The following is a 15483-nucleotide window of genomic DNA, read 5'->3' as shown; positions in this document are numbered from 1 at the left end:
GACGGGCAGCTTTGTAGGATATTACTCTGGAGATGAGATTTGGGGGCCACAACGCCCTCTGAGTGGGATTTCATTATCGGAGCAGCAGCCAAGGAGCTCATGCCAGACGCTAACCCGGTGCTTCCGGGATCGTGTAGTAATCTGGAGACCCATATTTTGTCTCCCTCCCAGATCCCGGTATAGGGAGCTGCACTCTCAGAAAAAAGAACACCAATTTATACCTTTGCTTGTCACTGAGGCTGTACCCTCAAGAGTCTGCCAATTGTCCCCTAGCTGTAAACAAATCTACCTTTTATTCTAATTTAAAGTACATAAATGGACTCTGAGGAGCATCCCAAACGTACAAACAACATTAATATACCCCCAATGGTACAGAAATGTTCCTCATATAGTTCAATTCTGTGCCTTAAAAGTTACAATTACCTACAGCTAAAGGTACTTGAGGGTATAGCCCCAGTGACAAGGAAAGGTACAAATACTCTTTTTTTGACAGTGTGAGAGGAAGCAAAAATGTGGACTGCCACATTTTGCTCCCTACCATGGTGCTGGTAGGGAGCAAAAAAATGGACCATCAGTAGGTCACTGAGGACCATGTTGGGAAGCACTGCCCTAACTAATAAGCCCTTTTAATTTCACATTTGACACGGTTCCTCAGGGGGAAAAAAAACAGAGAAACTATGAACCCAGAAGCATAAATCACAGTAATAACTACCATTGTCCTTGCTGTGCTGAGAAATTCTCAAGCAGCGTTTAATTAAGGTACATTTACTGGAAGACTGGATATTATGTACGCCATGTCTTCCTCAAGTTTTCTTCTCCAAAGAAAGAATGGTCATTTACAAAGTCCATAAAAGAAAAAAAATAAATAAGAAATATTTTTAAAAGTAGCCCTGTCATTGTTATGTTTAATTTCCCGTGTTGTTCCCTCTCCATAGAAAGTGTCCCTGGGAGTGACGGATACATTTGGAGGTTTTGTGCGCATTTTGATTAACTCTTCGTGTCTGATGAATCGTTTACGTCATTGCGGTGTGTCTCACGTGCCTTTGTCACTGATGGAGAGCATCCACCCAACAATCCAGGCGCCGACAGAATATCTGGAAGTTGGCCCGGTCTAACGTGGGCCAGTCTTTCTTCCCCAACGCCGCCATAATATGATATAACCTATATGATTGCAGTCGACAAAATACACCAAGCCGCCCCGCCCCCAGGGTCAACGGCAAAATATACCAAGTGGGACCACCCCCCTCTCTCGGTCAGCAGCACGTGACTGGCAAATTTCCTGGCTGATTTTTTGTAGCCAGTCCGCCACTACAACAAACTTAAGCGACTTGTCATTTTCACTGAAGGAGAGAATCGATGGAATTTATACAATAATGTGCCAGAACGTGTACAGCCTGCCTTAATTGAATCTGAGGATCTGAAGATCCCCGAATCACATTTTATCTGACTCGTGTTCAGCTGAGCTTACACCAAACCATTCTGACCGTTTAAGGTTACTGTGCAATAGTTACAGCTGAGAATGACAAAAACCGACACAGATGAGCAGTTCGTTTGTTTACACGTGATTTACGGCACAGACGAACGCTCTATTTATCACAGTAACGCGGTGCCTGGGGACCTGGGCTATAACAGGATTGATTCAGCATTCATTCCTTTTAACGCGATGCCTGATCTTAATTGATCGGTGGGTATGCATATATACATATGAATAAGACGGCGATCTACATCTCAAATCAGGTTAGAAACGGGCACTGTGGAAAAAGCACTGACGTGCACTATAGTCACAGGAGGCGAGTTCGACAGAAAATCTAGATGATTTGCATTAAACTCTACATTTGAACTTGACGAAAAAAAATGCTTATATTAGACCGTCATCCACTTGAAGGGACTTGCTATTTTAGATTACTGGTTCCCACCCTCCTCTCCGATTCACTACCTAACCTCATGCTACAGTTAACTGAAAATAACTTTTAATTATGTATTTTGTTATACTACACCCAGCTAGTGATAAACAAACCTCACACATATCAGCTCCTGTACCGATTTTTGACGCAGCCTCTTTTTTTTTTATAAAAGCCGAACACCAGCAGACACATCCTCGCGGCAGGTCGCGGTGCCTGTGCAGATTTTATTAATTGTCAGTCATGATTTTCGCCTGTTAGCGTCTGAAGAGACCCCTTCACCCCCCCCCCCTTCCCTCCTCCATCCCCACCCCACCCCCGCTCTGGAGCTCGGCGGCACAGGCTCGCCTTCCCTCTCCGAGCTGAAGTTGCGGAGCTCCGACTCCCCCAGTCAGACCTCGTGGTGTCCAGAGCTGGGGAGGCGCTTTCTCCACACTCAATGGCGTGCAGTCTACGGAAAAATACACACTGGATCTGACTCCCAGAAAAAGAAACTTAAACAGGTGGTCAAAACACGTCTCCAGGCCGTCCACGATGTGGAAAGATGAAGCATCTTGGTTTTGCTTTTTCTTCTCGGAGTACAGTCCTGGAGCGGGAAATTAATGGCAATCGGGGCTGTAAAAAGTAACACTGCACCTTAATTTTTTGCCTTTGGATTTTGGAAAAATACATCGGGGATATTAAGTATGAAAGTGACAGTTTGTTTTGGAAGGACCAGGGTGGTGGTCCCGTGTGGAGATGGGAATATTAAAGTGCACTGTCTTATTCAGCAAGCCGTCATGAGATACAAAAAGGCGATTGCAAAGGTAAGATGTGTTTATAATGTATTGCTCTGTTGTTGCCTGCAAATATTCAGATACAGTGTTGCAATCCTAAGACCGGTGCGGCTGGCAATATGGCGCTTTTTAGGAGAAAGCAAAAAAGAGACAAGCGAAGGGGTAATCCCACACTACAGTCTCCTCTTAATCAAATATCTGAGATGGCTGAAGGTTACTGTGATGTTGCTGCTACTTTTCTGTGCCTTTTCTTGAAATTTGCACGCGTTTTTTGGCTTTACTCCAGTGTTTTCTCTCTTTTTTTCCCGAGCTGTGATTGCGGCAGTACCCGGCTGTAAGCCCGCAAAAACTTAATAAGGGACAGATTTCACCCCTGTCCCGTTTAGGGCGGACAGCAAATACATCTGAGGGTTTAACCCCGGATTTCTTTACTTTAATGAAAGCAATCTTAATCGGTACACTTAGGTTTCATGGCTGTTAATCAGCCAAGTAGGCTAGTTGCATGTATCCGATGTGATTATCATAAACTGGCTTTATTCACACGACTAAGTAGTGAGTTTATAAAATTCTAGTCCGTGCTTCAAAAAAAAAAAAAAAACTTTTACAAATGTCAAAGCTTTGAGGTGTTTTTATTCCAGAAATTTGGTAAAAGTGACTTTATGGAACTAGAGTACGCATCTTATCACATGAACCGTAAGTCGTACAATGAAAGGAAATGTGTAATTTTCACAGCTGGTTATGACGGATACTTTAGTAGGATGTTGGTCCATGAGGGAATAGAGCTTAATTCAGCTCCAGGCTTCATCGCATGTCAGGGCCAGGGAGGAAAGGCACAGAATGGCACTTTCTCTCCCTTTTTTAAAAGGGCTGTTATCTGGCCTGATGAGTTTCTGAGTCCGTAAGAAGCGGCCCTCTCTCCAGCCTAGATTCATTGCAGCGTCCCTGCACTGCAGCCCGTGATACTTTTGATAACGTTTAAAAAAGCAAGTTCGATAGTGATACACAAGACTAGTTAAAACGCTCCTGCTAGAGCCTGAGAGCATGAAGGTAGTGGTCATATTCACCCAGAACACGGCTGTGTGCTTTCTGCATTAAAGACGGGCATGTTAAAAGCGTAAAAGTGTTGGTTTATGTGACAGAATGATAAACGCCGTGCGCACGTCAGCTTCGTAAATGTATCGCGGTCACGATGACAGTCTAAGCGGAGTAGCTCTCGCGTTTAAAAAACGGTGTAAATAATATTGATTTCAATCGTTTGCCATATAAGGTACGTTTAGCTTATCAGTGTGTACTTCACGGTGAATTGATTTTTTATACTCGCACAGTCGCGTTCCTATGGCTGCTATTCCCAGTGGTGCTTGCAGAAAAATTCGATTGGGGTGGCCGTTAGGGGCCAGTTATATTTAGAAAATAAAATAATCCACATTTCCTTTTCATTACCTTGATGTAGGGTAGTATCAAGGATGGCCACGTATTTACTAAGGGCGGTTATAGCCAACTCTGAGACTTCTGACTTCCTGAAGCTTTATTCTTTCGTACTGATTGCCCTTTTGTATTGAAATATTTAAACCAGGGGTCCTCAGAGGGGGACAGGATTTATATATTTTAATTAGTACCAGAGTCACACTTCAAAGACCAGGTGAGGTGACTTACAGTAGTTTACTGCAGTGAGCCGTAAGATGTGAGGTGTAGTGGAAACCGGGGAGCACTGTGCCCCCGTGTGTCTAGTTTTTCCTTCAGCGAATTCCTAAGGAGTTACTTGGAAGGGGAAAAAATGCTTAAAAACTTGACAGACGATATGGTCTCCTTTGCTATGTAGTGGAGAGCATCAATAAATCTGTAACCGCGGAACCATTCAGGTTATTGGGCAAAATCCAAGAACAAAAAAAAAGCTTAAACCAGCAGTACCCTTTGCGTTTAATATGACGTTTCATGAGTGGTCTTATTTTAAAACCGGATCTCGCTCCCTTTTGTTCTGTCAAGACACATGAGCTCACATCTACGGTGAAATCCATTTTTCAGCGAAGCCTGGGCACATACTACATTCACATACTGTTATGAGTTACAGATGCCGTTTTGTCCTGGATCAGCAGAAGCCGAGGGCTGTTTCTCTGTTCATTGGCCGCTTCCCAATAGGGGCGGTCTTTAGGGAATGACAGAAATGCTATATTGTGAGGGAAAAGCCCTTCTTTCCGCGCCCCCTGAGACTCCTCAGAGCCAATCGGTGGCCTGCCTGCCTGTAGGTGGGTTTAACCTGGACTCAGGGACAGATTATGGACCGGGCCAGCGGGGCCGCTGCCCAGGGGCCCTTGGGGTGCAGGGGGCCCGTGGGGGCCCTAGCCCAAAACAATTTGCAACGCTTATCAACAATGTATTTTCGTTTGTCTATTTTAGAGGGCCTACATTCTTTGATCCTCTGCCTACAAGGGCCCCTGACCCTATAGGGAGGGCGTTTGGCTGCCAAGGGTCCTTGAATTGTGGTGGTTGTGGTGGTGGTCCTGGTGGTGGTGGTGGGGGACCTCGCAAACGTTTTGCCCAGGGGCCCACACAACCCATAATCCGTCCCTGCCTGGACTGCTGTGTAAATTATAAGAGTGATAGCCTGCCTTGGCCAACAAGTTAAAAGAAACAAAAAGCTTTATTCTAGCAGTGTTCCTTAAGGTGTACCTTAAGATTGTGGCATTAGCCCCTGCAGAGTTACTGTCATTTACTTGTTGCATGAGATCGCACTTAGGCTCCCCCAACTTTTTTTTAGGGTCACCCAAATTCTGCGTCGGTATGAGAAAGCTGTAATGTTCACGTGGCCTCATTGGTTCCGGTGAACATCACAGTCATTTCTCCCTCGACGTGTTACTGTGATCGTATACTTCTGATAGATATGCCCTAAGGTAACTGAGCATTCAAAGACAGAACTCCTGCATAATTCCAAACCCCTGAATTTGATGGTGAATTATCAAACAGGCTAACCAGCTGTAAACGTAGCCTTAGAGGTTTGCGAAGTTCTGCAAATTAGCACAAACCAGGACATTGAAATCAAAGCTTTGCTTAGGTTTGAGTTAAACCTACTTACATAAATTTTTTTCCTCTTTTATCTCTTACTTTTTTAAGGTGAGCATAGGTTATTAGAACATTATTTACAAATCTGTAGTCGAGAGGTAGAGATTTCAGGTCCAGAAAGTACAAATCCAGATCGGGATTTTGTTTCAACCAACCAGTTGAGTCCTCTGTGACTCTTTATGCTCAACTGCTTGGTTGGACCTGAAGTCTCCACCTCTGCTGTGTTCCGATAGTTTCTGTAATTATTTGGGTTTAAACCTTCAGTGACAGGCTTCTGGTTTGCAGAGCTGAAAAAAAATCCCACCTGGGGAGGGACATGGCCACTGGTTTGTCCCTTGAGAACTGGTCGTTTGGAGTCACTCCATGTCTTAAACGCATGCAGCCTAACTTGTATATTCATGTTAAATGCACACAATAGATTCCTGTGAGGTGTGGTCCGGACACGTTTGGGAGCGAACAGCATGAGGTTGAGTCTTTCGGTGGCATGTTGGTGTCATGATGAGCTCTGGGGGAGCTTACTGTCATTATGCCATAATAATGAAGGTTGTAGGGCTGCGTCCTGTTTCAGGAATCCTGTAAGAAGAATTTGACAGGGAACTGTTTATGTCAGGGTTAATGCATAGCAACATCTTCATTAGACTTTAAAATGCATGGCTGCTGAGGTATGTGTATGTGTATATATATATTTATATATATATATATATAAACCATTGTTTTCTTAATTCAGATTCACATACCTCTTGGTATTAAGTTATGTAATGGGTAAAACCTTACTTATTTACCGTTTACTTTGCTTATTAAATCCAGACTTGTATACCAACTTGCTTAAGCAGGTCACGCATGACTGTAACTCATTCTGGTATTTAATCACTGACCACAGGTTTTGCTCCTCAGCTCGAAGCCTCGTCTAAGTGATCTGTGACAATACTTCTGCTTTTATAGGTTCCATAAAGTAACTAGTTACAGTTAAAGATTATAGTCGTGCATTGATGTATGACTGTGAATCACCTGGCTGGCACTATGTGTGCAGTCCTAGAAGATTAATCGACGCTCTTCTGACCAATCAGATTCAAGAAGTCAACAGTGCCTTGGTATGAGAAAGAATATCGGTGTTTCCATGGGTTGTGCATTGAAATAGCTTCCACTGTCTGTTAATCGTTTATTAGACATTTTATTGGATCAAAATAAAGGTGATTGACGCCGTTTTCTTTCTGTTCTAGGGCTTATTTAACACTCCTCAGTTTCAAATGTTGAATTGTAGCCTCACACAGCAGTTACACAACAGTTACTACAACTGTTACTGCACAACTAGTGCTACGCTGTGTAGTGTGGTCGGTGCCTCGGATTTTAGTTTTTCTATGCCGTTATTGTGCTCTTTCAGAAGAAAGAACTTCCCTCGAACGTAGGGATGATCGGCGGATCACTCTGAGGTCAGACGCGCTCTTTGTGAAGGAGCTTCCGTCCGGCAGGTGGGTGTTTCACGCGGCCCGTCATCGCAGAGGAATTCGTCATGAAAAGAGCAGCACAGTGTTCCACTCATAACGCTCACGTTATGGACTCTGCCGTGCTCGAGGGAGTGGCTTTGAATAGGCCCAAGGTGCAACCCTATAGCTCTTCTCATTTTAGTATTTTTCTTGAGTATCGGGTGGGGGAGGGGTCACATTCAGCTAGAGCAGAGGTAACCACGCCGGGGTTTCAGCGGCTGGCTTATGCACGTATCCACGGCCGTGCGGGGTCTGCCCTGGAGCCTGCTCACACCTACAAGGTCACCAGTTAGATGTCCCAGCTGTGCATGCATATGGATGTTGCATGTCCTCCCTGCTTTTCTGCTTCCACTGGCTTTTCCCAGTAAAAGCATCTGTTAGGTGAACTGGTGTCTCTGAATTTCCCGTAGGGTGTTAGTGCGAACTCTGCAACGGACAGCAGTCCTGTCCAAGTGGTCCCCTGCCTTATAGCCTGTGCTTCCTGTCACAGGGGTGGATTTAAGGGGTTGCCAGGAGTGCCTATCCCCCCCCCCACCCAATAAATAAATGGCCACCCCAGTTGCTACCCCTTCACCAAAAAATAAACATGATATATGGAACATGTAAATCCATATCTTGATCGTGCCGTGCATCCGACTCCATTGTGAGATTATTAATGGATAATGCTCACCATTGGCAAAATGTTCATGCCCCCCAGTCAGCAAAATACACCAAGGGCCCTCTTGGTTAGGAAAATACTACCCCATTGCCACTACAGTAAAATCACAGGGTCTAATCCATCCACCCTGTTGTACAAAGTCTGGCTTTGTCTCTGCTCTGGGATCATCTCCAGAGTCACAGCGACCTTACACTGCGTAAGCGGTTATGGGAAATGCATGACTGCTTATAGAAACTGTTTTACTGGAACAACATGCTAGCAGGTTGTTTTGATGCTATATTTACGGTTCTTGGGTGTTTGGTGAGCGGTATCCCTCAGGGATCTATCTGTGATGTGAGACGCAGAACTGTGGTGAGGCCATCGTGGAACTCGGGCAGCTTAGCTTCATCCCCCTGTTACTTGTGGTCCTCCATGTTCTCCATGTGGTGAACAGCTCTCTCATTCCGTTCCTCGTGTAGAGAGAAACCTGCTTTTTTTAAACTACAGCACGGCATTCTGGGCGAGAGTTTCATGTCTAACTCCTCTGGAGATGTACTGGGAGAACAGGGTGGGTGGGGGCCGTGGGTGTGCACAGCCGCCTGTCGTTAACAGAACACAGCTCCGGTCCATGCGGGGGGGGTGGGGTGGGGGGGGTGGTCCAGCGCCCTCGTATGTCATTACTGACACGGCCAGATGTTTGCAGAGAATTTCAAAGGGGGCATGATGCTCTGTTTTTGCGGATTAAATAAGAATCCAGACGCGAGGTGGGAAGGGGGACAGGGATGGACTGAGCTGAGCATCAGGAATGGGGGGGGTCAGGGAGCTGCAAAAGCCCCCAAGGGGGGAGGGAAGATGGCGCAGAGCGGATCTTCAGAGGACATTACGTAACGCAGGCTCATTACGCGTGTATATGTGAGCTGGTGTCTGTCATTTGTATGGTAATTCCTTTCGGAGCAGATCTGCTGAGTCCTGCTTAGAACGTTCTTTTAGCTGACGGGAGCATTTTACTCTTCCAGCAAGACGTTTCGGACCGATGAAGACCTGTTCTTCTTAATTTTAGCTGAACCCCTGTCTGGGGTCACTGGGTTCATTTATTCTGCTGAAGCTTTTTCTCAGGAAGCCCCCTGACCCCACAGAGTCTCTCTTTAATGTGGCGGAATTTGTTTTTATTTAATTTTTTTTTGCAAAGTTCTGGTTACTTGATAAGCTGACAGGGAGAAGCTCCGGAAAGATGTTTGGCTCTCAGCTGTGGCCCTGGCTGCAGGTTCTGGGGATTTCGTCACCTTTGTCATTTCCAGGAGTTGCATGATGTGGGAGATTGTTTAAGAGGGAAACGATGAGGCAGGAGTGATTTATCGTGGAGGGGGGGGGGCGGATGTAGGGTTGCTTGTGGATGGTGGTGGGGGGGGGGTGAGTTTATAAGAACCCAGATGATTGGCTTCTGCGGGTTTTTGAACAACGGGGAGACTTGCATGATTTTTTTTTCTACGTCGTTTACATGAAATGGTTGATGGAGCAGACGCCCGAGGGAGGGTAACTTACTTCGCTGTTCTTCTTTAATAGCAGGGGGGGCGGCGCAGGGGCTCAGTGGGTGGCATTTGTGCTGAACACTCCGGGGTTTGGGAGTCCGAATCCGACTCTCTGTGTGGAGTTTGCTTGCTCTCTTCATACTATGTAGTCTTCCTCTCGCCCCTTCAGTCTTCTCCGGCCCAGTGACATACCGCTAAGCCGACTAGCGTCTCTAAATTGCCTGTAGTGCGGGACCGTGTGCCTGAGTCTCCCCGTGGTCTGCAGGGGACCCTCACGCATGGCAGCTACATGGGATCTCATCATAAATCCTTTTAATTAGGTGGCCTGTCGCCAGTGCGGGAGCAGAATCGCCACCATCATCGGTGCGCAGGGATGAGCTGCGTCTACGCTCTGATCGGCTGAGTCAGGCCTTGAAGTGAAAGCCCATGTCCTTTGCAGAGAGGGAGGTGCCATGCTGTGTAGAGAAGCAGAGCGACCCGCTTAGCCACTGTGGCCTGTACGGTAACTACAGTAGCATCCAGCAGCTGATCGTCTCCTGGGTGATTTTCTCGGCCACTAGACATCGGTCATTTCTGATTGGTTCGCTTTCTTGCCTCTTCCTTCACCCGCAAGGGAGGCTTTATTTGAAACTGCACATTTCTCCCACGTCAGCGAAGCAAACATAATACCTGAGTAATGATCTTTTTTTCTCTTTGTGATTTTTGCGTTGACTTGTTTAAAAGAAGTGTTTTGGAGGCCGGCATCGTAATGAAAGTGCAACACTCGTAACTCTGCCTGGGTCAGCTTACCCGTGGGTCGTAGTGGAGGCCGGTCATGTGACCTGGCATGATGACATGCGGGCGAGGATTAAAGGGCGGTGATGTTAGCTCTGGGGTGATGTTAGCTCTGCTTTTAAAATGGCGTGGTGATTAAGCAGCTGCTCAGGGGTGCTGCGGTAAACACGTTCGTAGGATTGTCGCTCAGATTTTATACGCCCCCCTTGTGTGACTGCACGCTGGGGTCTCTGCCATAAATGTGCCGGATTGTTCTGGAAGGGGGGACTGGGGGCCGTGCCTCTCTCTCTCACTGGCTGCCAGGCTCCCTCTTCTGGTTTTTCCATAAACACAGGAAGTGCCCCAGCATAAACTGGATATAAAAAGCACCCCCACGTTTATTTTGAGAGCTGTTTTTTCTTGGGGTGGCGGCAGCTATTCCGGAACACTGTGCGCCTGTCACCCCATCTCCCGGCGCTGATGATGTCTGTGGACAGCAGTCTTCCATCCTGAATCCGGATCCTGGGTGAAGAAAAGCCGGTCTATGGAAAGGCCCGTACGTTTCACGGACACGTGTGCTTAACTGGAGGGCGTTTGGAGGGTCCAGGGACCTTCCCCCGCCTGCTGTCCCGTGTTCTGTGGCTCCCAGAATGAGGCTTCGGAACATTCCTGAGCCCATAGGTGGTCCCGCCTGATTCCCTTTCACTCAGCCCTTGAATTCTCATTAGGTTGCTTGATATTCCATGTAGTATTAAAGTTCACTGAGCTGTTAATGTATCTCAGTGATGCAGCTATTTTCTCGCATTCAGCTTAAGTCTGAAGGGATAATAAGCAACGCTGTTCTTAGTTGCAGAGATTTGGGTGGGGGGCAGGTAAAAATCAGGGAAAATGCATGGCAAAGATGTCCTGTCAGTGGGGGCAGAGTGGGTTTGTTCCTCTAGGAGCTGCTTTGCACACTAGTAGAACTTTTCCCTGTAAAGCACAGACGTCACTCAACAGTGGGCGACACCCTCGTTTCTTGTTTTGTTGACCATTGTCATGCCTGTCCCCTCTGTTTGCTTTCTCTTCCTTTCGTTTCGATCGGCTCTGATTGGCCGTTGTCATGCCTGTCCCCTCCGTTTGGTTTCTCTTCCTTTCGTTTCGATCGGCTCTGATTGGCCGTTGTCATGCCTGTCCCCTCCGTTTGGTTTCTCTTCCTTTCGTTTCGATCGGCTCTGATTGGCCGTTGTCATGCCTGTCCCCTCCGTTTGGTTTCTCTTCCTTTCGTTTCGATCGGCTCTGATTGGCCGTTGTCATGCCTGTCCCCTCCGTTTGGTTTCTCTTTCTTTCTGCAGCGAAATTCATGTGTCCTGGCATTTATGGGCACTTTCTAATTGCTGCCATGGAGTCGATCTCCTCCCCCCTCTCACCCTGTGGAGATTTGTCCGCTATAAATACCCCCGTCTCCTCCCTCCGGCCTTCGCCACGTGTGTGACTGTGGGCCCCGCTGGCAGCGGCCAGGTCAGGATGAATCGTTTAGACAAAAGCTCAGCTCCCTGGAGACCGGCTCTAATAATAGTCTGGATGCATTTGTGAGCAGTGGTACTCCTGCCCCCTACCCCAGCCTCCCGTTATAGCTTTCTCTGACCAGCCAGTTAGTACTGGTGGTCTCAACTGGAAGAAATACTACCTGGTTACCCCCCCCAAACTTTTTGTGAATGCTGGTACCTCAGCCCCCACCCCTCCCACTAACATCCTGTCTTAAGGCTGATTTATGCTTCTGTGTAGAATCTAGGCCATAGGTAATGGCATAGCTATGCACCCTACTCCATACCCTGACGCCTATAGTTACATTTCTGGGGAGGTGTGTGTCCGGCTATGGCACAAGGCTCCGAGGCTACCTATGGCATAGATACTACACAAAAGGTTAAATCGACCTTTAGTCATTCCTGACCAACCAGATGGTGCTGGTGTTCTCCCCTGCAGATTTCAGCGCTAATCTCTCGGTAAAGCATTGGGTCCGCTAGTTTCCCGTGATCGGCGGCTGCCCTGTCGATGTCTTTGCTTGCCGATTGGCGAGCAGGGTGCATGGACCAGTTTTGGTTCATCGTGAATCCAGGGAATGGGGGGTGTTTAAGATACCTTGCAATGCATTCAGACAGGTTTTAGGTAATTTGTTTTAATCAGCTATTGGTTTACACCTAAAATGTCAGATGAGGTAAATGACTCCATGAATAATTACTTAATATGTAACCATCAGAGTGTACAGGCTGACAGGGTGTGTAGCTCTTTCCTCCCAGGATGGGCGGCCATCTTTGTTGTTATGCGACTGGTTTAGCATGCGGCTGCTCGGGTTTGTGTCAGGAAACCTAGAGAAGTGGCCCGCCTCTGGTCCAGATCTGGCCGGGCTGGTGGCGCTGAGCCCGCAGGGCCTGTCTGCGCTCAGACACGGTGTAGGGACGGTCCCCTCCGGGAAATGAAAAAAAAAAAGAGTGTGTCAGGTTCCTCGGGCCTTGCTTGAGGAGGGACGCGGCTCAGGATCGCGTGGCGTCTGTGGTGTTTGGCAGCTGGTGTCCGTCCCGGCTGAGGGAATGTCAGGCGTTCTTAGCATGGTATGAGCAACTGAGGACACATCAATTTCCAGAACGTTATGAGCTTTAGCGCTCTCCCGATGGCCAGAAAAGGAGCTGGTGGTGCTGGAGATAAGGCAGCGGAGCTACACTGTCTGATGCCGTGCCAGCATGTGAGCGCTAGCTTCTGCTGCCGGCGACTGAAGTGCATGCTGGGTAGTTTAATGATGTCGTGTGGAATGTCTCTGCGAGCGGCTTCAGGATGAGCTGTCCTCACTAGAGTCTGTAAACTTTTAACTTCCCGCACAAACGATCTCTGTGTTGGAGTATTTAAGCCTCTTCTGTGTGTTTGTCGTCTTCTCCGATTGTCTCCCTGTTACTGCACACCCATGTCTTTCAGAGGCACTCTGTGTTTACCGGAAACCCCAGTGATTTTTCTGACCTTTCTGCTATTCTCTGTTAAAACTCACACCCTTTGATCTCTTGTAGGGGGTGTTACCAAAGCCAGGTGAGTCATTAAATGCAGTTTGATGCATTTTTTGCTGGCTTCTCCTGTAAAGGGAAGTGAGGACTCCTTTTTTGTTTTTTTACTTTGTAAACCCCTCAGCTAAGATAAGGCTGTTTGTTTTGTTTATCTCTCTTTGATTCTGTCCTTGGTTCCCACTCTTGTTCTACAGATATGTATTTAGTCTCATTGGGGTTCTGCACATTGGCTGCTGCGGTAACAAAGAGGCCCATTCACACAGTGCCACAAACTGCACATGGATACAGTCATAGGTGACCTCTGACTCTCAGAGACGTTCAGACTACATTCAGGTCTCTTCACTGACAGGGTGGAATCCTGTTAAACATTCAGTGTTTGTCAAATTGTACAATTCCCCTGTGAGTGCACACTTTTGTGAGGAACGGAAATTGTGTTTTATCTCCACAGTTTTCTCTTTTAATTGATGGGAGATGTTTCTAGAACATTTCTAGTCATGCTGGTGGAATTGTTGGTTTTGGCTTCATTCATATAAGAAGTGAGCTGTTGTTCATTTCTGTTATAACTTTCTCTTTTGCTAGTAGTGCTTTGTTCCCATTAGCTTTCGGCTTGTGCTTCGCTCCCATTAGCTTTCGGCCAAATAAGAAACATGTTCTTAATCTGTCTTGCCTGGTTAAATAAAGGTAAATAAAAATAAAAATTGTGCTTTGCTCCCATTAGCTTTCGGCTTGTGCTTCGCTCCCATTAGCTTTTAGCCAGCGCTTTGTTTCTGTTAGCTTTTGACTAGCTCTTCGATCCCGTTAGCTTTCAACTAGCGCTTCATTCCTGTTGGCTTTCGACTAGCGCTTCATTCCTGTTGGCTTTCGACTAGCGCTTCATTTGTTAGCTTTCGATTAGCACTCTGTTTCAGTTAGCTTTCGGCTAGCACTTCTATCTGGTTAGCTTTCTGTTAGCGCTTCTATCTGGTTAGCTTTCGGCTAGCGCTTCGATTCCGTTAGCTTTAGGCTAGCGCTTCATTCCTATTGGCTTTTCGACTAGCGCGTCATTTGTTCGCTTTTGGTTAGCACTTCTATCCGGTTAGCTTTCAGCTAGTGCTTCGATCCCATTAGCTTTCGACTAGCGCCCCGATCCCGTTAGCCTTCGGCTAGCACTTTGCAGCACGCTTTCTCTCTGTCCTCATGTCGTATAATTTCCTTACACTCCCTCCTTTTTTATGCTCTCCCTGGTTGACCAGACGGGGGGAACAAATTATTCTCTAACCATGGCCCAGATGAGGTCTGAGCTCATTCATGTCTTCCTGCCAGCGGTTTGACTATTGCTCTCCTCGTCAGTCCGACACACAACATTCATTCTGTTGTCTTCTCTGGGGTCTGTGCGCTTTTTAATTAAGGGAAGCTTGTTGGTATAACTGCAGTGGCGTCTTAAGTATCACGGCTGACCAGAGTGCAGCTGAGACTGAGGCAGGGGCTCTTCTGAAAGCTCGGCCGTCCTCCACACAATCCACGGTGGGAGGCAGCAAGCCAGACATAATGAACACTGGGGGTGCCGTTGCAGGAACTTGTGCGCTCGTGGTGGTGCGTTAAATCGCAACGGCGTGTGGTCTCTCTTGATGTTATTCAAGCTGACAAGCTGCACAGACAACGTGGAGTGATGCTGTCTCTTTTATACGGCTCTACACCCAAGGTCCGTGTGACCCAAAATGATCTCTGCATACCCCGAAGCCTCGCTGGGTTTTTTTTTCATCTTTTGGCAGTGAGTGTTTTTTTGTTTTTCTTTTGGTTCTCTGCCTTTCAGAGGGAACATTTCACTCCGATGTGTTGTTTTTGTCAAACTGGTTGACAGCTGCTCTAACAGGTAACTCTGGATGCAGTTTCACTGGAAAATCTGATCATGTCAGTCACAGTTTATTTCACAACTATAATTTATTATTGTTGTTTGTCAAGGGGTTGTCTGTTGTCTTTTGTCAGGGAGAATTCAAGATGCATCTTCCCATTGGCTGCCCCCCCCATGGCAAAATGAGTCACTGATGCCTTTTTGTTTATTCTGAGAATCCCGTGCATCCCTTAGCATGTCTCAGAGCACTTGAAGTGGATGAGAAATCAGACCTTGCTTCTACACCTTCCCATTCCTTTTGGAGTTGGTTGGTCAAACGGGAACGTTTGTCAGGTAATGGCCAAAATGTAGACCTTATGTGCAGCGTAGGTCAGTCGGGAAATGTGACTGAGGTCTGGACTTGTCTACCTGGCGTACTCTATTTCGCCGCTGTTCATCCTCAAGGGTGTCCCACGGGGCAGCTCCTAAATGCCTGTCCTTCTA

General features: G+C 47.0%; 1 protein-coding gene across 4 annotated transcripts in view; it reads left to right on the top strand.

The window, feature by feature from the left end:
* The first annotated feature begins 2225 nt into the window (after positions 1-2225).
* Positions 2226-15483, top strand: part of LOC125740259 (partitioning defective 3 homolog) — a 168283-nt gene continuing 155025 nt past the window's right edge. For all 4 annotated transcript variants that reach the window (XM_049011171.1, XM_049011170.1, XM_049011169.1 and 1 more), the window contains exon 1: positions 2226-2707. In XM_049011171.1, coding sequence (XP_048867128.1) covers positions 2588-2707 — 120 coding nt within the window. In that variant the 5' untranslated portion in view covers positions 2226-2587. The remainder of the gene's footprint in view (positions 2708-15483) is intronic.

Source organism: Brienomyrus brachyistius, chromosome 4, assembly GCF_023856365.1.
Source record: "Brienomyrus brachyistius isolate T26 chromosome 4, BBRACH_0.4, whole genome shotgun sequence".
Lineage (NCBI taxonomy): Eukaryota > Metazoa > Chordata > Actinopteri > Osteoglossiformes > Mormyridae > Brienomyrus > Brienomyrus brachyistius.
Note: the sequence above shows the minus strand (reverse complement) of the source record. Positions and strands in the feature narration are given on the sequence as shown.